At 38.1% G+C, this 24,337-nt stretch overlaps 1 protein-coding gene across 2 annotated transcripts; it reads right to left on the reverse strand.

The window, feature by feature from the left end:
- Positions 1 to 189: 189 nt before the first annotated feature.
- LOC101852544 (probable thiopurine S-methyltransferase) lies at positions 190 to 24,143 on the reverse strand. Of its 2 annotated transcripts, none has more exons than XM_005098488.3 (9): positions 23,831 to 24,143; positions 18,634 to 18,731; positions 17,930 to 18,022; positions 14,599 to 14,734; positions 10,540 to 10,592; positions 9,899 to 9,973; positions 8,549 to 8,634; positions 5,182 to 5,253; positions 190 to 550 (listed from the first exon to the last, which is right to left on the reverse strand). In XM_005098488.3, exons 1-9 carry the CDS (start codon positions 23,972 to 23,974, stop codon positions 456 to 458), a joined length of 852 nt encoding a protein of 283 aa, XP_005098545.2. In that variant the 5' UTR covers positions 23,975 to 24,143; the 3' UTR covers positions 190 to 455. The 2 variants fall into 2 exon arrangements, with proteins under 2 accessions (XP_005098545.2, XP_035825696.1); XM_035969803.1 differs by lacking the exon at positions 23,831 to 24,143 and adding an exon at positions 23,672 to 23,790.
- Between the last annotated feature and the right edge of the window lie 194 nt (positions 24,144 to 24,337).

Here is a 24,337-nt window from a genome sequence, read left to right on the forward strand (position 1 = left end):
CCTATAGACACTTCAGTCAAAAGCCCTGCCCTGGGGGGGGGTGGGGGGGGGGGGGGGGGCTAAAAATTATACACATCCGTTACAAACCCATTAGGGGCATTCCTACCCTGATCAGTGACCTACATTGACAAAAATCAACAGCATGTAAGCATGGACTAAATGGAAATCAAGAGAGAAAAATCAAACCAGTGAAAACAGCAAATATATAATTATGCAACTGACACAATATGACTTAAGTAACTTTGGTTCCATATTTATACTGATTAAAATATGTGAATACAAATCATAACATGCCCAGATGGTCCAAAATAATCAATCTGCAGTATAATATCACATTTATTAACTGAAACAAGTTGTGTGATCCATCAATGACAGTGTCCTTCCAATCCTCACAACAGGTCACAAACAACAGGGCAAAATGAGGAGGACCTCACATACAGGGATTGCGAAGTAAATTACTGCTTTGTCAGTAAAAATACTTGTAGATGGATGTCTTTCCCAGCCAGTAGCCTCTCACATCTGTCCAGGTACTGCACTGTAAACTCCGGCTCTGCAGGAAGGACAAGGTGGCAGGGGTTTAAATTATGCAGAACTAGCATGAGCCACCAACCACAAAAATAAATCTTAAGATACTATCATGAGTAAGGAACGGATGCCACTTGAGTTCATCCAGCAACCCCTGGGCTTGTTGATCATCATCACCACCATAAAAATAAGAATAATAAATATTATAATTATATAACAAATGACTGTAATATGGCTCGTAGTAAAAATAAAAATAAGTTCTAAAACCCCCAGTCCCAGGTGGCTGTAAGCGTTTCACAATAAGAGTAAAATACAAAATTGGACAGCTTACACCATGATATGTGTTATGCATACTGACCCATCCATGTAATGAGCAATAATCCTTTCAAATACATTTGAACCTGTAATTTGACTAGAAAAAATATACCCAAAACGACAAGCACTGTGACAGCTGATCACACTTGTTGACTGAAGAATCAAACTAGTTGGTAAAATAGAATTTGAATAAATTTGTCTTTAGACCAAATTTAAATGTGGTCAACGTGGAAGCCCCTCTTTAATGCAATGGGTGTGTGTGTGTGTGTGTGTGTGAGTGTGTGTGTGTGTGTGTGAGTGTGAGTGTGTGTGTGTGTGTGTGTGTGTGTGTGGAAGAATTCTACACTGAGGACAAAGCCCTAGCTCCAACTTAAAAAAAATAATTTTCAAGGCAGTCTTCAACTGACTTTTGTTAATGGACTGTAAATTTCCAGATGAAGTATACTCCTGAGGTAAATTAAAAAGACATTGTGGTGCAAGATTATTTGAACACTAATAAGACATTACTGCAACTTTGAAATCAATATATGGACTTTATCTTGCAGCTTGGTTCTTTAGTCTTTGCATTAAAAAAATTGTTACTTCTATTTTATGACGAGCAAGTTTCCATAAATGAGATAACACAAATGATGACATCACCATCTTAAAATATGTTTTAAGTCACGACCTTTGACCCAATGAAGTGAGTGGAAGTGCCTATAAGTCACAAAGTTACCCCCTTTTAAACTAGAGTCCGTACGAGGTCACGTGACACGAAAACATTTGAGTTTGTAGGCGGCCATTTTTAAGTGCGGCTAAAAAGTTTGTTTACATGTGAGTAGGCGTGTCTCTGCTCTTACGTGTTTTATTTGATTCTACCGTTGTGTTTTAATCTAAAGTGATTCTCTTAAAAGTGCAAGCAAGTGAAACCTCTAGTCCCTTTCTGGATTAACGTCTTATTGTGTCCAATCGAGTATATGTTATATACACAGCCGCTTGGAGCTGTGATTAGAAAGCACAGTTGAGTATGAATTATCACATACATGTAGATCCACGCAGATGATACACAGTTGTGCAGATCTGCTCCACCATCAGATGTTAAAACCTTGCCTACCACCAAGGGTGTGCATTGATGATGCCAAGAACGGGATGATTGATAATAAGCTCCAGCTTAATGAAAATAATACTGACATTCTTTTATGTAATCCAAAGAAATGCCATGTCCCCATAGACGTCTAGACGTAGATCTAGAAGTAGACCTAGATCATGTTTGTACGATGTGTAAGCGTTTGCGTGTGATAAGCTAGTAGGTGTGTGTGTGTGTGTGTGTGTGTGTATGTGTGTGTGTGAGTGCGCGCGCGTGTGTGTGTGCGTGTGTGAGTGCGTGTGAGTGTGCATTTGTGACTAAAGCACCTAGAGCTGTGTTTGTGGGCGCTATAGAAATGATCTACATTGTTATTATTATTATTATTATTATAATAATAATAATTATTATTATTATTATTATATTATTATTATAACTACGCAGTCTTAGAGACTTTCTTTACAATAAAACGAGACCAGAAAGGATGGTGCAACACTGCTACGTTTATCAATGTACTAACAGAGCCTCCAAATGAACCCCTCTTTCATTTCACTGGTCAGAATAAGATTTATAAGAATTTTGACAGATTAGATTCAGATCTATCTATGTTTTGAAGAAAATATTCGAAAAGATAAAGAACCTGGTCTGATCAAAGCTTACCTTTCAGTTAAAATTGATATCAGATCTAACCACTGCAATTTTGCCTTGTCTTACTTAAACATCACAAAATCCAAGCTAGATCTACTAATTTGAGGTATTAATTTCACTCAATTGACAATGACTCACTGACGTAAGATATTAAACATAGTTACTAATAGTAGTATAACAGTATCATCAATCATAACTATTTTTATGGGATGATGATTATAGTGATGGGTGGGAGCAGCCAAAGATAGGCTCATGTCTAAAATGTTTGATGTAATGAATAGGATATAATAAATACCTAAGCTTATTAGTGACTAAGGAAACCATAGTCAGAGTGCGTTTGGTGCTGAGCTTGCTATATATATATGCACAGCATTTAAATTTAATATGTGTTTGGCACATTTTTTATTGCACGAATGAATTTAAATAACTCATCACTGCTTCTGTCAGGCAGTTCAGTGATGTCTGTTTTCTTTTATTACATCATCTATTTTTAGCGCATAAATATGTCTTATGGACACAAATAGTCACTCCGAGTTTCTTTTTTTAAACATAAAGAGCCATCAGTAAGGTTCTGAGCCATGTGAAGTTAAGGTTGACTAACAGCTAGATCTTTTTCACAATGGGTAGGAAATTTCTTTATCAAACAGTGTACTTTTCAATGTTTTGTTTTATTGAATGTCGTCCAAAAAACCTTAGTGAAGGTTTTTGTTTCAGTTATCACTACACTGTGTAGAAAAACAATTGACCAGGCTACAAAACAACATTAAGTTCACTTTTTTTAATCTTTAGTGAGTCCAGAGTTGTCACAGTTGTTTTACTCAAGTCCAAAATTAGACTTACTTAAAACAGCAATAGAAGGAGCTTTAGTTTCAGTGCTGTATATGGTGTACTTTAGTTCTTAAAATCAATATAATCCAAAGTTTAATACCACATAAAAAACACTACTTATTTATTATACTTTTTAAAAAGTGAACATAAGAATGAAAATACAGTTTCCTGTTCAAATGTCACAGGGGAAAGTGTAACTCGATTTTTAAAATACCAGTACACGTATTTATCATTTGTTTGGCTGAATTTGCTTTATCAAGAGCTTCATTGCCTTCCTACACCTAATGGCTGAAAAGCTCTGGAATTTTTTTCCAGTGGCTCGTCCTGATTTAATTTAATGCCAAACTCATATATTTGAGGGGGGGGGGGGGGGTTGGTATTGGGATTCGGGAGGAGAGAGAGGGTGGGGTGGTTATGGGAGGTTTCCATGACACCCACATCTTTTCATACTTCTTTTAAAAAGTTCTATAGGCCCTATACACTTTGATTCAGTCAATAAAAAATAAACCACCTCGTTGATAAAGTGCTGATGAAGAAATAAAGGTGGTTTTTTAAATCTTTTTATTAAAGCCTATATCTCTATATTTATCTATTTAATAATACATTTATTTGTAGATCTAGTTGTAGAAAGAACGCTGTATTATTGCTATTTAGTAATTTAGATATAGTATGCCATGGCGCCCATTAAAAAAAAAAAATCAACAAAAACCGAGCCTTGCCTATCCCGTATGAGAGAGAGAAAACATGCCTAGCCCATTGCTTTAGCATGAACTCCTTCACACAACTTGCCACAAAAAACATGGCGGACGCTGCGGTCGAATGTGGCCATCGCGCAGCAAGGCGAGAGAGGGGCGTACTGTATCTAGTGCCTATAGTATACATCTATGCTATAAGTTGTCTTCAACTACAAAGTAGATGTTTCCTCAAGTTGGGGGAGGGCGGTTGTTGCTAGATGTCCTGGAGTTTGAGGGGTAAAAAGAGTGGGAGATGGTCAATCAAATAGGTTTCTGACAAATAACCACCTTGTGCAGAGTTACATTCCAAAACGAGTCATGTCATGCATTTAAACCTGCATCAATACAGTCACTGATTTTAGTTGTTGTTTTGTAAACCAACAAGCTCTTCAAAAACAACTGACATCATAGAAAGTCTTTATTAAAAATGTTCCCATCAAGGTCCAGACAACGCATGAGTCCTCTGGTTAAGAAAATTTCTGCAATTCTTTTCTCCCTCTAAAAATGTTGTGTGTCACTCGATATTTTCATGCTTGCAAGCACTCGATATTTTCATGCTTGCAAGCACTCGATGCCAAGCTTGATACTTCTCGAGCCTATGAATCCTCATGTTTTGAGTCATCCTACCATCCCCACCCCAAATCCCTTTACTGTACGTACTACAACAGAAAGGCATGTGAAATATTGACATAACTTCCCACAATGAAAGCACCATGCTTTCTTCTTTTAACAAGACATAACGGAGACACTTCTTGGAACAACGCTATCAAGAATTGATGGTAAATACTACTAAAAAATTGCTGCTCCGAGAACTGACAATACTACTCAGGTGGGTCGAGTAAAGCACACCTCGTGAGTAACTCGAGCAAGCTCAATCTAACTCTACTCTCTACCACAGAGAGAATCAGAGAATCTCCGCTGGGGAGAAAAACTAGAAATAAAACAGTGTTTAATTCAGTAAGTGATCTCATATCTTCAGTTCTGACAAATGCTATGTATGTTGGGGGAATTTCATTTCTATTGCCTCATAGGTTCTGATGGATTTGTTTCACTCGAAGAATGAATTACCGTATAGCTGTTTCAACTCAGCTTCATACATCGGGTGTGGTGGTGGCGGACGAGTTGAAAGATCCCCTAGATCTGAAACATAATTATGAAAAGAAAACAATAATATGTATAAATATATATATCAATATTTTAAAATGGCAATGTCTGGGGGTTATGCACATTTTTTAAGCCCAATTCGTAATAAAATCATGTAACAAAAAATAACTGTTCTGCATGGAGTTTTCATATTACTTCTTCTATGTGTTATAGAACATTTTCTGAGCAACTCAGAAACCACATACAAGCAGTTAATTCTAATTTATGTATGTTGAGCTTGGTGAGGAAGCATAAAATTGAGTCCCAGTAGGAGTGCATGATGCATTCTGCAAATAGTGCGACTGTATCCTGTTGCAAAAGTTCAGTCTGAAGTCCACACTTGAGAAACTACCGTCCTTTTCTCACCTTGTGTATTGTTATGGGCCTACCTGCTACTAATAGATTAACTGCTACTATTCCAACATCTAAAACTACTAGATTTGTATATCACTTGGACTATACTTGGAAGAAGAAGATTCCTACTTTCACTTTCACCGAACACCAACTCTAGCAGATTTGTGAAAGTTTGTCACTTTGGCCACCTAAAACTTCACAACCACTTAACTTTCGAATTTGACAAAATTAATGGTGGTGCAGAATCATTTAAAGGGTGCACAGTTTTATTGAGGATCATGAAGTCACTGTAGTTTAGAGCACCATCTTATCTTATCTTATCATTTCAGTTTTTCATTAGTTACGTTTTGATCTAATCTTGGGAAAGTCTGTCTTCTAAGACGCCATTGTAAACAAGTGAGGTTTCTGTTCACTTGCCATGCGCACAGATTCCACACCTTTGAAATTCTGGAGTGTACAACCACGGAAGCGGAATAGAAAATCAATTTATAACATCTATTATATATTTGGCAATTTGGAAACACATGTCACTTTTCCCATAAAACTACGACAGCTAGAGAGTTGAAAGTTAGCAAGAACCTGCAAAAAGATAAATAGGTCCCCATGAAGGAGCCTGATTTTTTATTTATTCATTTCCTGAATTAAGAAAAATATGTTTGACAAAAAGGTCCCGTCCTTCTTTGGCTTTTGTGATTATTCCACTGAGAAACGAAACAAATCTGCAACGCTGTCCCTTCACAGCAGAAGTGCCAGAAGCGATATCTCGCGAGGCACATTTTGTATTGAGAGTATAGATCAAGACTTTCTAATTTTTTTCATCTCTCAAGATTTATTGCTCTGTTCCAGTAGAGTGTAAATATAGTAGGCGAATGACTTTCAGTTGATGTTAATGCACCAATCCTTCCTCTCATCGAAAGGGGGTCCAGCTCGTAACTGTTCATTGCCTGAACTACAGCCCTATCCATAGACCTAGGAGCTTCTAGTAAGTTTTGTGGGACATTGTGGGAGCTTTAGCCTTATAGTTCACTATCAGACCCTTTAAACACTTCAAACATGTTTCATTTATGTCTTTGAGCAGATATCTCCACTCTAAAAATGACAGCGGCTTTGTGTCGGTTCCCAGAGCTTCTACTGCAATGCAGGGGTGTCCGACTTAGTTTGTTGCAGTTAACTTCACAAAATTTTTTAATGGAATGAAACAAGTGGCAACTGTTAGTCGGTGCTTCCTGTAACTTGCAACCAAAAAACAACAGAGATATCAACCCACTAAAGCGCCTCGCATAAATACACGGGATTTGGCCACCGGACTGGCAGCACGTCCCATTAATGCACGGGAATTGGCTCAAGTGAGTTAAAACAACTTTTAGCATACTACATTCAAATCTAAGGCTGATCATTACATGTAAAACACAGAACTCCAATTGATGATGGGAGTACTGGCAAAGAAAGGAGCTAGTCTCCCTCAGCCTGAAATTCCTACGAATTACACCACCTGCTGCCAAATGAACAAGTCAAACCTCAAGGAAGAGTGGATGAATGATTGGGCCACAGGTACGACAGGAAGGAGGATGTATGGCCACATGAATAAACCACTGGTCAAAGATCCAATCAATGAGTTGAGGAGGGGAGATCAATCCATAATCTTCCAACTTAGAACACAACATGTACCTCTCAACCAACATCTCAACCGAATTGGAATAAAGCAGTCTGCTGCCTGCCCATTATGTGACTACCCCTCAGAGACAGTGGAACATCATCTGTTTTTCTGTAGAAAACTAACTGATTTAAGGGGATGTTTTCTTCCCAAGCTACCCCACACATCTAATTGCCTCTACTCCTCAAGCCAACAATTAGAACAAACATGCAACTATTACCGAATGGCATCATGCAGAAGAGTTAACGTTCAGATGCTACTGGATCGCTAACAACAACAACAACATGATGGGAGTACTTGCTTTGGTAGGTAGCTGAGGTAAAGAAGAGTGAAAGAAAGAACACAGAGACAGTAAATTAAAATAGAATTTATGACACGTATAATTCTGAGACTAGATGTTCACCAAACCTCCTTTTTACTCTTACTGTTACTTCAGTATAATAAAGTATTCAGACAAGGGTGTTACTTTTTGCAAGTCACGAGTCCTTTTTTATAAAATTCGGGCAGGCAAATAGTTATCCTTTTCAATTTCATTATTTTTAGTAATAAATCAAGCTTCTGAATACTGTTTATGCATTTATTTTGTTTGTCTTAATAGTTAATGATCAAAATAAGTGCTTATAAAACAGATAAAAACATCAAGTGAATAAATAATTGGTGAAAAAGACTAAAATGAAATAAGGATTCACAAGCATTGCTCTTCAACCATCAATGCTCCCACCAAGGCCAAACTCACCTTTGGTGCCCTCGTGGCCTAAGAGGTTAAGGTATTGGCCTCTCATTCAAAGGTCCCGGGTTCGAATCCGGGTCGTGACGGAAACATGTTCTTCTCTAAAATTTTCTCCTTTCACCTCCTTTCCTGCTCTCTAGCAATGTTCTGTCGTCTGCTTTCATCTCCACTTTCTGCCCCCACCCCCTCACCTCCTTTGCCCCCTTCTCTGGGCTCCTGACTCTTTCTGCAGCCTTTCTACTCCTACTCCTTGGCTCCTTCTTACTGCTGTTTTTCAGCCACAACCCTGATCTTTTGGTAGGAAAGATCTACACCTAGCCTTCTCGGACAAGGGCGAAAAATCTCGGAGGTCTCGTGTGCAAGTTGAGCATGCTAAAGATCCCTTGGTGGTCTAAAATCGATAAGGAGTAAGTTTCAGCCCTCACACGCGCAAAATTCAAAATTTCCCACCAACTGAAAATGTTTAATGTGTCCCGCGCGCTCATATGACCTTATGCAGTTGCGAGCGCCGTAAAACATTTACCAAAAAAAAAACCCACACAAAAAAAACTCACCTTCCATAATGCTCACATCATAGTCCATAACTTCTAACAGGCAGCGCCCTCCTGGTTTCAACAGGCTTTTGATAATAGAAACATATCTGAAAACAAGAAAAACAAAATGCAAAACACTGATTAACACAGCAAAGCATAGAGCAGTTAAGATATTTTCAACATAGGTGTTAAAAAAACTTATTCGGACCTTTTAAGCCCTTCTTTCAGTTTCAGTCCAAGACAAGGCTTACATTAGTCAATGTATGAACTACATATATTATGTATATCAACCCGCAGCACCTGCTAATGACCTATCACCAGGCCCTTTTGTCCACTGATCATTAGTAAAGGTAGTAAATAGAGCAGACCAGGTCACAATCTTTAGACTCCGTTGTGGCCACAACAGACTCAAGCACCATATGCACACCAAATTAAAAGTGGGAGAGTCAGCGATCTGTGAATGTGGACACGGCCAAGAGGATGCCAACCATATCCTTCGGAACTGCCCGCGTTACGCCACCCTTCGTATACAGACATGGCAAAATGTGGCTCCCCTTGAGAGAAAGCTCTAAGGCAGTCTCTCAGAGTTGAAGCGAACTGCACAGTTTGAGCGCGACATCGGACTGACTGTCTAGCTGCTGTCATTGAGAACAAGGGGAAAAAAAAATTTAGTAAAGGTGAGCTACAAAAGATGTTAAGCAGTGTCACTGTCACAGGATTGAGATGAGTGACCTCTGCTGTTCCCTCCTGAGGAAAGCGTGACTACAGTAGCACAAGAAAGAGGCAACAAACAGTTCTGTTTCCGTATTACAGATAAGTATATTGCTATACAAGTCAGCATGCTCCTCTTTTAACATTTTCTGAACGACCTGAATAGGCAAATTTCTTTTGAAATCGCGAAAATTGCCAATTCGAGTCACAAGGGAACCCCCCCCCCAAAAAAAAACAAAAACCAGTATAACTCTTTACCTGTGGAGGGGGTTTTCCCACTATGCTGGGGCCCTTTTTTGGTACAAAACCTGAGAGTGATATACACGTCACTAATTTGGTCATTAAATCAAAACAAATGAAACTACTTTTATTATTCTTCATCTTATTTAAGAGCTCCCAATAAAAAAAGTTATTTCTATTTTCTGTGATTGCCGTAAAATTAATATTATGTCATCATCGTCATAAAGGAATTTGACCAAGCCGCTGACAGTGGATTGCCGGCCCTGTGGTTCTGACCTCAAGCTACTCACAGATGGCAGTTTGTAAAAGATAAGGAGTTAATCTTATAATTAACACAACAGTCCCTCCACCTTCCTCTAACCCTCCCCCCTCTCCCCAAAAATATTTAAAAATAAAAATAAAAACAACAAAAACACTCACTTGCTCACATCTTCCCTGTTGAGAGCCACAAGAGATGCCCTATCCCACACAGCTTCAAATGTGCCTTCCACATCTCTGTAGCAAAGAACACAACAATTTATAAAGAGAAAGGGCCATTACTCAACCAGTAAATAAGGGTCACAATCATCGCAAAGCTGGGGAAAAAAAATAAAACAAAGAAGACTTCAGTGGAGTCGGAATTAAACGGAACACTACTGCTAATCCAGAAACAGCGGTAAACCAATACAAAATAGAATCCCTGTGTGTTTATTCCTTCACACCTTGAGCAATCTATTTAGAATAACCGAACTCCACTGTATTTCAACAGAACCAAAGGTGCCCCCCCATATACCATCTGGCTGGTTACCAAATGTACAAAGAATTTATTTTGAAAGACACAGGAATTTTTTAACAAGCGTATACTATAAAACACATTGGATAAGACAAGCTGACAAAAAAGAAAAATCGTAACTCATCAAGCTCATTGACTCTGCTGCATACTGCAGTAAACACAGTAACAGTAGGTATACATACTCAAAATTGATCCTTAACACTACAGAAACCAAAACCAACCACAAAGTACAAGTATTCCTTCTGATTTTGTTTGCCTCTACAGTAAGGTAACAAACAGATAAACTTACGGACTAAAATTCAGCATGTCTCCCAGATATAAGTGAATTTTGTTATCAGAACTCTGAAAAAAAAATACACACAATAGACAATACATTAGTAAATCATTATAGTTATAGGGAATAAACCACTTAAGTCTAAGTCCATTAAGAAGAACAATTACTCTATATTTTGTATCTCGAACTATCATGTGTTATTTTAAAAAGTTACCATATTTTCCCCTTCCCCTATACACGGCATCACTTTTCGTCCGATTCTGTTAATTTTAGTTAGTGTGACTCAGCAGCCCGCCGGAGCTCCCTGGCTGGGTCACAGGGTAAATGAGCTCTGAAGCGACTTTGTCGGTGTTGTTTAAATAAGAAGTTCGCATTTTTGTCTACATTTGAAACAATATACCTTCTTCCCCACCCTACACAGCAAACTATTACACTGAAACTGAAGTACTAAAAAATCAATGTCTTGAGATTTATTCTGCGTTAGTATTGTTAATCTATGTACCTTAGTTTTTGTTCTAGACAAGTGTTTGTAGAGTATTCCAATTTGTCCTTATTTTAGTTACATATTTATGAACAAATGATTGTTTATTTAAAAATGACATGACAGGTCTCTCCTAAATATGTGACTACTGACGACGAATATCATGTCCTTTATTATGGGAAATCTTAAATCTGCGCAAGTAGTAATAGTCAAGTTATAAGAGCAGAAAGATGCACATCTGCATTTTATGACAAAAAACACTCAGCCTTAGCTCTTGTTTTACCATTAAACAAGAGAAAGTTACACTGTGTTTGTTCATAAATCATGCTGTGTCTGTGGCAGCCTGCATACAACTAAGAAAGATATATTAATGCAGTTTTTAAAAAAACACAAAACTGTGTAAATACATGGGTACAGATATACTTCTTGTATGTAATAAAAACAATGACAGCTGACACATTCATTTTTAGTTTTTGTCAGAAATATGCACGGACACTTATAAATGTAAAGAGATCAGAACATTGTCAGGTATTGCAAATGGTCATAGAAACGAAATAAAAGCTGGAAAAGTCTGGTAATGATTCAGTGTCACTGGAAAGCTAGTTAAATTATTCTTATAACCCAATTACAAGAAGTCATCCCTGCTATTTAGTCAACTTAAAAACCTACACTTAGTGTTTTAACAAAAGTAAGGAATTTCTGGACTGTAACAGATACTGTTCGTATACTGCATTATAGATATATTCTGGCGTTAAAATTGATTTGTACTTCTTCATAGAGAGACTACAGGGTAATTTTTATAAACTTTCGAGAAAATAAGCGAATATTCACGATTGTATTAGACAAAAAAAGTTGTATTTGGAGGAATTACTTCTAAGCGAATTGTGTGCCAGATGGGTAAAGTTGCAAAATGACAACTTTCTATTATATGTGCAGATACTATCCTTTCTGAGTATCTGCACCAATGTTATGTTGATCATGTTCCAAAAGTTCAACAGTTTTTTAAGTGAGTTTTTTTAATTGATTTTTTTTTTCATTCACATTTGTTCAAAAAAATTGACAATTTAGCATTGCCATGCCATACCGACTTCAGCGCGTCTAACTAAATAACCAGACAAGTTACAATGTTTTAGTTTTAGTTTTAGAAGAGGTTTTGAGTGCTCGCAACAGCAAAAGGTCATATGAGCGCCAAGGGATGGATGTCAACAGAGAAATCCTTACAGAGAATCAGGCTTACTCTGCTTCAACAGCACAAAGTCTGCTTCGACTATCAAGGCACGCCGGAAATAGCGGGTCACAATAATGAGACAAACATACAAAAGAAATAGAGGAAAAATGACGATAGTAAGGATTAGGAAAGAAAAAGCAGCAATTCCCTGTTGCAGTTTAGGCACAGTTATGACTCCTTATGAGCATGACATCAGCCCAATTACAATTCTACTATGCATAAGAACATATTAACCTCCCCCCCCCCCCCCTTTGGGAATGGCCTAAAGACACTTCAGTCAGTAGCACCGCCCAGGGGGGTACAGTTATAATGTCCGTTCTTTTTTGAGTCTCAAGAGCAGAAATGCATGCTTTGGGTGCATTAAATGATAATTACCATAAATACAAGGATATACCTAGAACTTTACGTTGAAAAGTACCAAAAATTAAGTCAGCCCAGACAGAGCGGCGACAGGGAAGCTGATCCCCTAGTTTGCTTTAGTAAGAGTTTTACGGCGCTCGCAACTGCATAAGATCATATGAGCGCGTGAAAAAAAAAATAGGTTCCATTCACAACAGTTCACTGCTCAGCCTGATTCTGGTCAACACTTCTACTAAAATGCTAAAATACTAAAAATTTGATGTAAATAAATTTCTAATTTAAAACAACTTTTTAAATAACATTAACAATTTTAAACAATGTTATTCACAATTTTCCGTTGGCCTTTATTAAATCAAGGACTCTGTTAGGATCAATGACTGAAAACAGATCTTCCATTTTTTTGTATCTCTCCGAAATCTAGACATTCTGTTAAAATGTGTCAAACGGTAAAATCTGTGTTGCATCTGACACAAAACGGCTTCTCATCTCCCTGAAGGAGGTATTTATGTGTCAGGGACGTGTGTCCGATGCCTAATCGAGTAAAAATGACTTCATCTTTTCTGGAGAGGCCCGAAGGTTTTCGCGGACCCAGTTTGGGCTTAATATTGAGTAGTTCATTGTTTTCTATTTTTTTCCAATGAGTCTCCCACAGACTGGAGGTGTAGTTTTTTTCTTTATTTTTAAAGTCAGTCTGTGGGAGAGTGTTCGTCGTTGATCCAAACAGAAGGGACAAGGATTCTTTGGCTAGGAGGTCCACTTGCTGGTGTCCTCGGATGCTTACATGGCTAGGTAGCCATGCGAACAGAATACTTTTTCCGGTTTCAGCCAAAGTGTGAATTTTTTGTTGTTAACTATTTTTTAATGTAAGAGTGTGTAGTTTGTAAGTGAGGTGGTGCAAGACATAAGGAAAGATTTGTTAGGAGAATTTTCTACAGAGTCCAGTGCCATGTCAATGGCAGAGGCCTCCGCAGAGAAAATGGAGGCTTCGGGATGGAGTCTCCTATGGTGTGTACTGTTTGGGAATAGGGTAGCGGCGCCCACAGCGGAGTCCAGTTTAGAGCTATTTGTAAAGATTAGCTCTGCACCGGGGTATTACTCTATAAGTGTTTTGTATTCTGCTTTAAATGTTTTAGTGTTTGTGCTTGCTTTGGTGTGTGTGGTCAGCTGTAAGTCTATTTTTGCCTTGGTAAGGTGCCACAGAGGGAGTTCGGGGAAAAGAAATTGTTGGATGTCTAGTTTGGAAAAGTGTATGTTTTTATGGTCCTCAAGGACTCTGAGTCCGAAGGGTTTGATGAATTATTCCTTGTTTTTGAATTTGTTGATGGAGTCTGGGTTTGTTCTGAAAATACAGTCGTGTGCTGGGTTCTCTGGTGTTGAGCTTTGTTTAATTGCTTATTCTAAGGTATGTTTGCCTCGGCTTGGAGGCTCTCCACTGAAGAAGTGCAGAAAGCCCCCAGGGCTAGGCGGAGTTGATAAGACGCTCGATGGGGAACCCCACACTGCAACTAAAATTCCACTGCTGGTGCGCCATGTATAATGCATTTCCAAATGACGACTGATCGGCTCGTCATTTCAGCCATCAACAGTTTTTGGGTTCAGGCTTTTAAAGAAATATCATGAGCATGAAAAAGAAATACCAACCCCCCCCCTTCTCTCAAGAACACTACAAATTGCATTCTGCATACTGTGCACGGTACACTACGCTACGAGTGACCTGTCAAAGACAAACAACAGTCTTGTGGGACCTTCATCATCTGGGCCTTTAAAAGCAAGCTTTTAATATGGTCATCACACAACTTAAGATTGCTCTTTTCATGTGGAGTTCATGAATAAGGAAAAGAATAACTGAGTTCATGGTCTGAGAAAAAAGAAAGAGATAAAGTAGAGATAACTTTTGTTTCTCACATATGCTACTGCAGAAAACAGCTGTGTAATCCATATATATATTGTAATTCCATAGCCTTTGATATTACAGAGCTCTACAGCAGAAGACAGCACTAGTCACCTTTAACAGTGCACCATTCTCTGCAAGTTGAGGAGCCTTCTCCTCAGTGTACTGTAGGTTCTGGTCAGAGAAGAATTGTTCTAGACTCATGCGGACAGCATCCAGTCCTACAACAGAAATATCCTTGCCAGCCAGCCTGTTATGGATATAAAGAGCAAATACCATTTCATGTTTGTGCACAAGGAAACATATTATTTCACACCTGCAAACATTGAGCGTAGATTACACTTACTAACATGCCTTACCAATAAATATAACGAGCAGAAAATCACAAATACTCACGTTAAGAGTACAACAACATGCATAAAGAAAAAGAAGGAATGTCAGCCACTCAACAAACCAAAATTTAAGAAAACTCCCAAAAATATTTATCCCTCAAATAAAACTAACAAATGTGACGTTGTACTATGTCTAACAAGGTGCACATTCTTTCTATTAATTCAAATCCAAATTAACTCTTTTCCTACCAGGCCAAAATCCACCAATGGCCCAGGGCTTTTCCCTGGCCTATTTTTACGCCCCTACCCCACCACAGGAAAAGGTCAAAACATCAAGCTAAAAACACTCAAACCATATCATATTGCCCATCAAACTGAAGGTTAAAAAATAATCTATCAGATAGTGATACAATATTGAAGATTTATTCCAATTATATTAGTTTGGGGTTTCTAAAAGTGATTATGCAATATCGAAGGTGACATATGAAACCAACAATTTTCCAGCTTTGAAAGGTCATATCTAAAAAAAGTACAACAACAGCATCATTCAAACTTCCCAGGTAGGTTGCCTTAAGTGATGCAAAGAAATGCTTAAAGTTATGTATGTGTACCTGATATAGAAATGAACATATTATGAGACATATACTGAAGTCAGGAAAGCGGTTTTTTCTCTCTCATTTTTACGTTTCGAAGGGGACAAAAAAAAGGGCTGAAATGACTGAAAATCGTCTCTCAGTGCTATATTTTCTTTCGTATCTGCTAACAGGAAGTTTATTCTATTATATTGAAAACTTGGATCGGCCGAGAACTTCATTACTGGCTTGGAATCAAGGAGATTAAAAGTAATGGAGGATGCTCTGTGGCCGGCACCGCACGCCTGATAGGAGCCCTCTCTCGTGGCGGAACCGTGGGCTACCTGCGCTGCGCGATTGCCCGACTAAGGCACTGAAATCTAGATAAGAAAGAAGGTTTTATTCCACGGTCCTTCAGATTAGGCAAGTCAATTAGTTAAAATGCCTTGCACCTGTGTTGTATTTAAGTGTAAGAACCGATATGATGCTGCAGTGGACCGAAGTTTTCACAGTTTTAAGTTGTTTCCCTTTTTAAAAATTTGAATGAAAGTGTTCCTATGCCCCCAGCAACACAATTTAAATCATTAATATTCATAAGAGGCTGGCACCAGCGCTACATGCCAAGGCCAACCCAGGCTGAAAGGGATACAACACCCCAGCAGAAAGACTGAGATACTCAATTTTTTAAAAGTATTCTTATTCATAAATATATAATCTATATAATTATTATGAGTATATATACTTATTATGTGTGTGTATGTATATACACATTATACATTTTAATTAAAGATATTGCTTTCCTTTGTGTGTGCAAATTGGATGCTACTGTAGTCTAAATGTAGATATCTAGAGGCTCCATTAGAACATGAAATCAATACTCAACAACAATAATGATGAATATTTTCTATGTTAAAGAAACACCAAACCATATCAGATGAGGGGAGAGGGTAGGGTGGGGTGGATAAGAGTTTGAGTCTTGTTAGATAGAACTATACTCGGTTTAATTCTATTGTTGTAGTCTTCACCTAAGATCCCACAATCAATAATTCCGGTTCACTTAAGATTCTGCTGTTAAAAAATAAACTACACAAAGCAACAATAAATTTTACTTCACAAGAGTCATCACTAAGATAAATTACCCCCCTCTGGAGTGTAATAAGGGACTAAAAACGCTGCTCTCCATATCATACTTTACTGAACAAAAAAACCCAACCCTTCAAAGGTTATCCACGCTCATGCATGCGATCACACCTCCAAGGGTGCTGTTATCTCTTTTTTTTTAAATATTTGAAATCATTGTGCGCTCCACTTTGTGAAAACCAGGAAACAAAATTATTGTGATCAATAATATTATTTATAGACCAAGACATACTGTTAGCAATTAGATAAAGCAAACATCGACCCTCTTTTGTGTCCGCCATTCCTTACACATAAAGTTAGTTATGGCGCACGCCTAGAATCATGCAATCATATATCTTAAATTCAGTTTAAAAGTATATTTTTATCCATTTCTTATAATTAAATATTTTAGCATCTTGAAAGATTATCTTTATAATTTGGTATGTTTGATAATTTTATGTTACTCGTACAAGTTTTCTTCTTATTTTACACATCTTTTTGATTTTTAAACTAGATTGTAACATAAAACTCTTAAAGAATTGAACAGTCCGTATCACACACATAATTTTTTTTTCTCCCTGTCATTATCCGTCAGCCCGTCAGTTGATCACAATCTCTCTCTCTCTCTCTCTCTCTCTGTCTGTCTGTCTGTCTGTCTGACTCACTATCTCTCTCTCTCTCTCTCTCATTCAATTTTTCCCATTCTCCTTCGTCCCTTCCCAAGGCCCGCCCCTCCTCTTTCATCCCAGCCCCATCCCCTCTTCCTTGCGTGCATTCCCCCACCCCGCCCACCCCCACAATGTGGCCCAGCCCGATAAGATTCTATAAAAAGAAACGCCACAGTTCGTGATTTAGCCCACACTCGGTCGCCATATTTGATTCCCACCGCTGTGTACTGCTCGTGGCACCGCGAAGAGAGAGAGGAGGCTCCATTAGTTCTAAGCTCCTTGCTTGGAATAGATAGTGAGCCACTTGAGCCGTATTTTGCGGCTCTCGGTCCAGCGAGGCCAGGTCCGCGAGCCACAATGTGGTAGGGAAAGTGTTAACTGACAAGGCTTAATCTTGATCCTGACCCCCTTCAATTAGAAATTGCTTCTCCGGACATTCTTCTCTAAGAAAATTTAAGATAACCTAAACTTTCTATGTTATTGATGAACTTATTTATCAGATTAATCTCATTACTAAAGCACTGTAATATCCAATCATTTTTCTCATTATAACAGTGTTTTTATCAATTTTCAACTTTACTATGTTTCCATTTGACAAATAAGCTACCAGTACAAATATTTATTTCATCAATATCTTCAGACAATGGACATTAATTTAATAAAATAAAATAAACGCTATTTTGAAAAAATATCGATACATCAAGCATGACTCAACGGGTCACAGAAAAATTACAGGATAACTGGGAAAGCTTACCATCTCATGTCCAGAGTTTTCCCACACAATGGCACAAAGACTCTCCCGGTCTTGCCACTTGGGAAAAGCTTGTCAAAATATTTTATCAGCATACTGAGATGGCGAAACAAAGACAGGATTTAATCACATTTATATAATCATTTCTTCATGGTTGCAGAAAAATCGTACTTAGTATTAAGAACTAACATAGATCTATATTGTAGCAAAGCAAAGTTCACTCAAGAATGCACTTCATTCATTAAAGCAAAATTCTAAACTGTTATGTCTAATTATAAATTATGCTTTGAAAATTGTCAAAGTGAGCAAGGGAAAATTTCAAAACATTATTTTTTGGACTTTAAGGAGCAATACTTTCATCAAGCCAAATCGACAAGGTGTTTCCCTAACTAACCGACCAACACAAGCAGCCTCATGCCTATGGAATGATTAGCTTATTATAAATCAGGCTGAGCTAAGATTATGTATCGAAAATTGAGACTAAGATCATCTATAGACCATCTAAAGTATTTTGTCTGTTTGACGAAGTCTTTGCTGAGATAAGGGTTTACAATCTGGCGACTGCTTGGTAAAACAGCAAGATCAGATGAACTTTGGGATCTAATAAGTGTTTCAGTGTACAAGCAAGCTAATTTTGCTGATGCAAATAAAGCATAGTAAAGACATTAATATGATCTTTCATAACACACTCAAAGAGTTCTACTTACGGATGAACTTCATCTTTGTGAAAACCAATGCTTCCTTCATCCCAGCGATTGCTCCAGTATTTAATACGATCTCCAGTTGAAGCCATTGTTGTCGAATACTGAATAGCAGAAAGATTAAAAAAAATTTGAGTAACTTTGTGTCATGCTCTATTTAACCCCCCCCCCCCCCCCCCCCCCCATTTTACAGATTAATACAAACCCCCCAACCCATTCACACACTCATATTTCACAATACTTTACTATTGCTATCTGTAATAGTGTGTGTCTAAGATTGTGCCTGCCCACTGTCATGGTACACAACACAATCAATGTAGGCAATGACAGTGGGTGGATTGTGTTGTGGCTCTACTAGGTGTAACCTCACATTCGCAGCTCTTAGTTTAGGCTGACAGCTTCCCTTTGTCTCTGGCAGTAGAAGAGTAAACACGTTTTTAAATAATCTTCAACTCGCAAGTCATTATTCTTATCCAGATTTCAGAATGTTAATACATGCCATGTAAAAAACACACCAAACTACGTATCAAATTGGCCATTATTGAGACAATTTAAAAAAAGAATTATAAGACAAATGCCAAAGTTTAAAATGTATTTTTCAGACATTGATTTGCAACTCAGCATTCTGTTATTGTTATACCCTAAAAAAGACGTTCTGCTGTTATCGCCCACTTGATTCTGCCATAGTGAGTATGACTATTAAAGAGATATTGTACTTTATTAGCTGAGTTCCTCTGTAGTAAATTAGTAAATCAGTAAGTTGTAAGTGAAAAAAGAATCCACACAACAATATACATTATTATACGATGGAGTCCCTTTGAACCAAACATGGTTTATCCAAAAACAGTGGTAAACCAAAAGAAAATAGAATCAACCATTCCACGCCCATATCAAAACTACATGTATTAGGTTATTTAAGAGGTACGAACTCGAGATCCCAGTTTAATGTCCATCTCTGAAAGGACTGAGCCAAATGGGAAATTTGTGTGAAGTGTCTCTCCAAAAGACACATTGTCAGACAGAGCTCAGGCCCGAACCCCCGCACACCCAATCTCATGATTACAAGTTTGGTAGCCTAACCATTAGGCTACCGACACCATGATTTTTGTCTTTGTATGAAAACTATTGAAAAGAGACTATATCACAACCAAATCTTCAAACAAAGTCCCCCTCCTTGTCTTTCTCTGACGTTAGTTTCCAAATGAAAAAGACACATCATATGTCTTTCCCAAGCTGAATGACAGCAAAGGCATGTTCTTTTTTAATGAATTTGGTACGAGACAGACATCCTAAGGCACAGATATATATGACATTGTAGTATGAAAAGATTGGTGCCCTATTACAATGTGAAAGGCTTACAAACCAAGGTATATGAATATTTAGACACCTAGTTGAATGCAATATATTCACAACAGGCGCAAGATTTTGCACACCGAGGTAAAAAAAAAAAACACAGCTTGCTAAGTTTTTAAAGATTCCCAAGACACATCATGTAATCCAATGACAAAATTACCAATAAATAATTTACAAGCAGGAATCTATGTGTCCAAAGCCTCCCCGACGTCTCCCTTATAATACATTAAATATATGTCAGAACACGGTGCTACAAGGCTCTTGTCAATTTTTGGCATGTGGATTGCAGTTATTGGTATCATCTTACAGCTAGTTCATTTCTCCATCTTTAGATGGAAAGAAAAGTCCACCTATCTTGAATAGAAGTCGAGACATTTGCAATTTTAAAAAGTGGGGGTCGCCTGGTTTCAGAAGGAAAAATAATTAGCGAGTCGTAGCCACTAAAGTTAGGGTGACTTCCATAGCCAAGAGTTCGTGGAAACATTGTCGCCTTTTATATTCACGTTTAAAGTGTAGCTTTTGCAATAACTGTTGAACGGAAACGGCAGCAAAGACATTTGTTGTGCCTTTGATAAACTTTTTTCAATAAAACCCAAACAAATGTATTAAACGGTCAATACAGGTGTTGAACCAAAACACAAAAATTCGATAAAAATTTCCAAGCCGGTGGGAAAATGCTGGAATTGGTATAATTCAGTTTCACTGTTTTGACAAGCACAGCTGATTTCACAACGATGCCATGCATTATAAAATAATATTATAGGTAGGTAAAATTTTCTGCTTTCACCCCCTTTCCGGCTTTCTAACAATGTTTTGTCATCTGTTTTCGTCTCCACTTTCTGCCCCCGTCCCCTCACCTCCTTTGCCCCCTCCTCTGGACTCCTGACTCTTTCTGCAACCTTTCTACTGCTGCTCCTTGGCTCCATCTTACTGCTGTCTTTCAGCCACACCCCTGACCTTATGGTAGATAAGATCTAACACCTAGTCTTCTCTGCAAAAAATCTTGGGGGTCCCATGTGCAAGTTGCACATTGAAAGATCCCTTATCGGCAAAATTCAAAATTGCTACCAAACTAAAATTGTTTAATGTGTCCCGCATGCTCATGACCATGCAGTTGTGAGCACTGTAAAACACTTACAAAAAACAAAACAAAACATGCACTGCTTTGAGGAAACCGCTATATATATATCTTTGGCTGCATAACACACAAATTACCAATAAGGTAGAGTCTTTATACACTATATATAGTGTTTCTATCCAAATATTACTAAACCGCACTATATATATATATATATATATATATATATATATCATTGAAAAGAAACACTATATAATGCGCGCATAGCAATATTTGGACAAAAACACTACTATATATTCACCCCTGCAGATGGGGGCCCCATTATGGGGGAGTAAAGAATACACCTGCCGTGATACTGCGTGTCGTAAGAAGAGACTAAACGTGCATACCTCTGGTCACCCAAAAAGTGCCAGTTTGCGGAGGGCCAACTACCCGACCCAGTAAAAAAGGAAAGTAATAGAAACACGGACAAACACGCCTTATAATTTTTCCATCTTAGGAAACAGGGGAGCTTCTGTATCAGCAGGAACAATGAAGGACAGCGGACAGAACCGAAAGGACTCTTCTGACTCAAACCCTTGTCTGTCGAACAAGTCTCTCCAGATTGCGTCGTGGAATGTTCACACCAAATACGAAGCAGGAAAGAGTTCTCAAGTGGCACATGAGATGAAGGGATATACAGGCTGCACATACTAGGAGTCAGCGAAACCCACTCGATACAGCCTGGACAGAAGCAGCTCAGCTCGGAAGAACAAATATTGTATTCTGGGAGGGAAGACAAGCACCGTGTGGAGGGAGTCGGAATTATTTTGAGTAAGTAAGCACAGAAGTCACTTAGAGGATGGGAACCACAGTGGGAGAGGATCATCATGGCTTCTTTCACTACCAGGAGTAAGAGCATCAACATTAATATAGTACAGATCTACGCCCCAACAAAAGAAGCTTCAGATGAAGACAAGACCCTTTTTACAGCCTGCTCCAGGGGGTCATCGACAAACTACAAAGGAAGGATGTCAACATCATAATGGGAGATGCCAATGCCAAAATTGGTCAGGACAACATAGGTTAAGAGGGAATCATGGGACAAATGAATGACAACGGTGAGTGATTTGCAAAAATATCAGTGCTTTCAACAGTCTTGTCATTGGAGGCTCTGTTTTTCCCCACAAGAGGATCCACAAGGCTACTTGGGTATCACCGGATGGAACGACAGAGAACCAGATCGATCATTTTTGTATTTCTCGTAAGCTCAGGCATTCACTGGAAAATGTCACAGTACAGCGAGACGGGTAGACGTTGGATCTGATCATCATCTGCGGTTAGCAAAACTCAAGCTTCGTCTAAAAAAAGCACGGAACCAGAACAGGAACCAAAGAATATAGATCTAGTTCCAAGTAAGTCTTTTAGACTAAGATGGACACAACAAGAAAGAGGAGTTTCAAGTGCAGTTGAGGAAATTAACAGATTTCAACCCTTGGTGGATCTTGGTGAGGAGGACATAGAGGTGGAGATACACCGGACCAAAGTCATAGAAGTCTTTACTTCAACATGTCAAGAAATACTCGATGAGAAGAAATTGAAGTGTAAGGAATGGATTACCAACGGTCATTGGATTTGATTAGCCTTAGAAGACAATTGAAAGCAGAGACAAATGCAAGTAGAACAAAAGGGGATCAAAAGCGGACGTATCGGAGCAGTACAGGACAACAGCTAAAGATGTAAAGAGATCACAGAGAAAAGACAAGGAGGAATTCATGAACAGGCTTGCAGAGAGGGCAGAGGAGACACCAGCAGGAAGAAACATGCGAATCCTTTACACCAGACTACAAAGACTCTTTCTGGAAAATATGGGAAACCAGAAGTAACAGTAAAGGACCAAGAGGGGAAAAAAATTTTTGGAAAGGAAGCTCAGTCAAGACGATGGGCAGAAACACTAGATCTATCTATTATATCTATGCATCAATATCTGGACAGAAACACTGCTACATATAGATCTATATAGATTCTATGTATAGTGCGTATGGCGTATAGCAATATTAGGACAGAAACACTAGATCTAGATCTAGATCTAGATCTATAATAGTCTATAATATATATTATAGATCTAGATCTAGTGCGTGTATAAAAAAAGAGCAGACCAGTAAAGTAATTGCAAATCAATCAATTTTGTCGAGCAAATTTCAAACACACTAATTTTTAATTTTTAAAAATTTAATATGGGGGGAAATACAGGGATCAGAACCTGCCCCTAGCCCCTTCCCCAACCCGATTTAGTTTTGCCTCAAGCCTGGGGTACGCCCCCTTCAACACCCTAACCCTGATTTTTCAAAGAGCATGATGAGAAATATTTTATTGGACCCAGAATCTAGGATAAATTTGTTTAGGCTAGATTTTTAGATCTAGATTAGATCTAGATTAGATTTTAGAGTCTAGATCTAGATTCTAATATAGATCTAGGCCTAGGATCTAGATAGCTCCTACTCAAAAATATAATATTTTCATTGCGTTCGTATTAGATTTATCTGTTATAGGCCTACAATAGTCAATAGGTTATAACTATTATAGTTATATAAATTTATATAACAATTTGAATTAGGTAATATAAGGGCTTACCCTACAAATGTGTATTGCATTGTGGCGATTCAATCAATATTCATATAAAATGTACAGTATTTATTGACAAAACAAGTTCGTAACTTTATTACAAATGCTGGTTGCAGAGATGCAACTCCCCTGCACTCTTAACTTTAGACTAGGATCTAGATCTAGTACCTGTTTGACTAGAGGAGAGGAACAAATCTTGCTCCTTGTTGAGAAAAGCTTGAAGGTCTGACAACGCAAAAACTTCGAAGCATTCGCCACTGTCACACAACGCTGCAATGCCCTGGCAAATCCTACTTTCGTTATCACCATCATCACTAAGCACAGGCAGAAGCTGATGAACTGACACAATGAAACAGGCTATCGGCTATCGTTTCAATGGATAATTAAGTGTCAATCCCGGTCCCGTCCTTGATGACATTGCAGAGTGAACACCATGTTGCGGCCCTGAGATTTTCGTCAATTTATGTTATTTTTTAGTTCAATGATGTTGAGAAAAACAAAAATAAAGGGCTGATTATGCCAGTTTGTATACTTTCAAGTGATAAGATCTCAACAAAAGTTTTCACCTTTAAAAACATTTTCAAATTTCGACACAGGCAATCCAATACAATTGTTTCTATTTTATATCTCAAAATACTCTGGTGGCTTTATTTTTTTCTTTTTTTGTGTGTAAAA

This window comes from Aplysia californica, unplaced genomic scaffold, assembly GCF_000002075.1.
Source record: "Aplysia californica isolate F4 #8 unplaced genomic scaffold, AplCal3.0 scaffold00184, whole genome shotgun sequence".
In the NCBI taxonomy this organism is placed as follows: Eukaryota; Metazoa; Mollusca; class Gastropoda; order Aplysiida; family Aplysiidae; genus Aplysia; species Aplysia californica.

Excerpts from the sequence above, each read along its gene's own strand:
- LOC101852544 (XM_005098488.3), bottom strand. The coding sequence starts at position 23,974 with ATGATGGTGATAACGAAAGTAGGATTTGCCAGGGCATTGCAGCGTTGT. Across the intron at positions 14,735-17,929 it reads AAAACTCTGGACATGAGATG|GCTGGCTGGCAAGGATATTT; the intron begins GTAAGCTTTCCC and ends TATCCATAACAG. Across the intron at positions 551-5,181 it reads TGAGTTGAAACAGCTATACG|AGCCGGAGTTTACAGTGCAG; the intron begins GTAATTCATTCT and ends TCCTTCCTGCAG.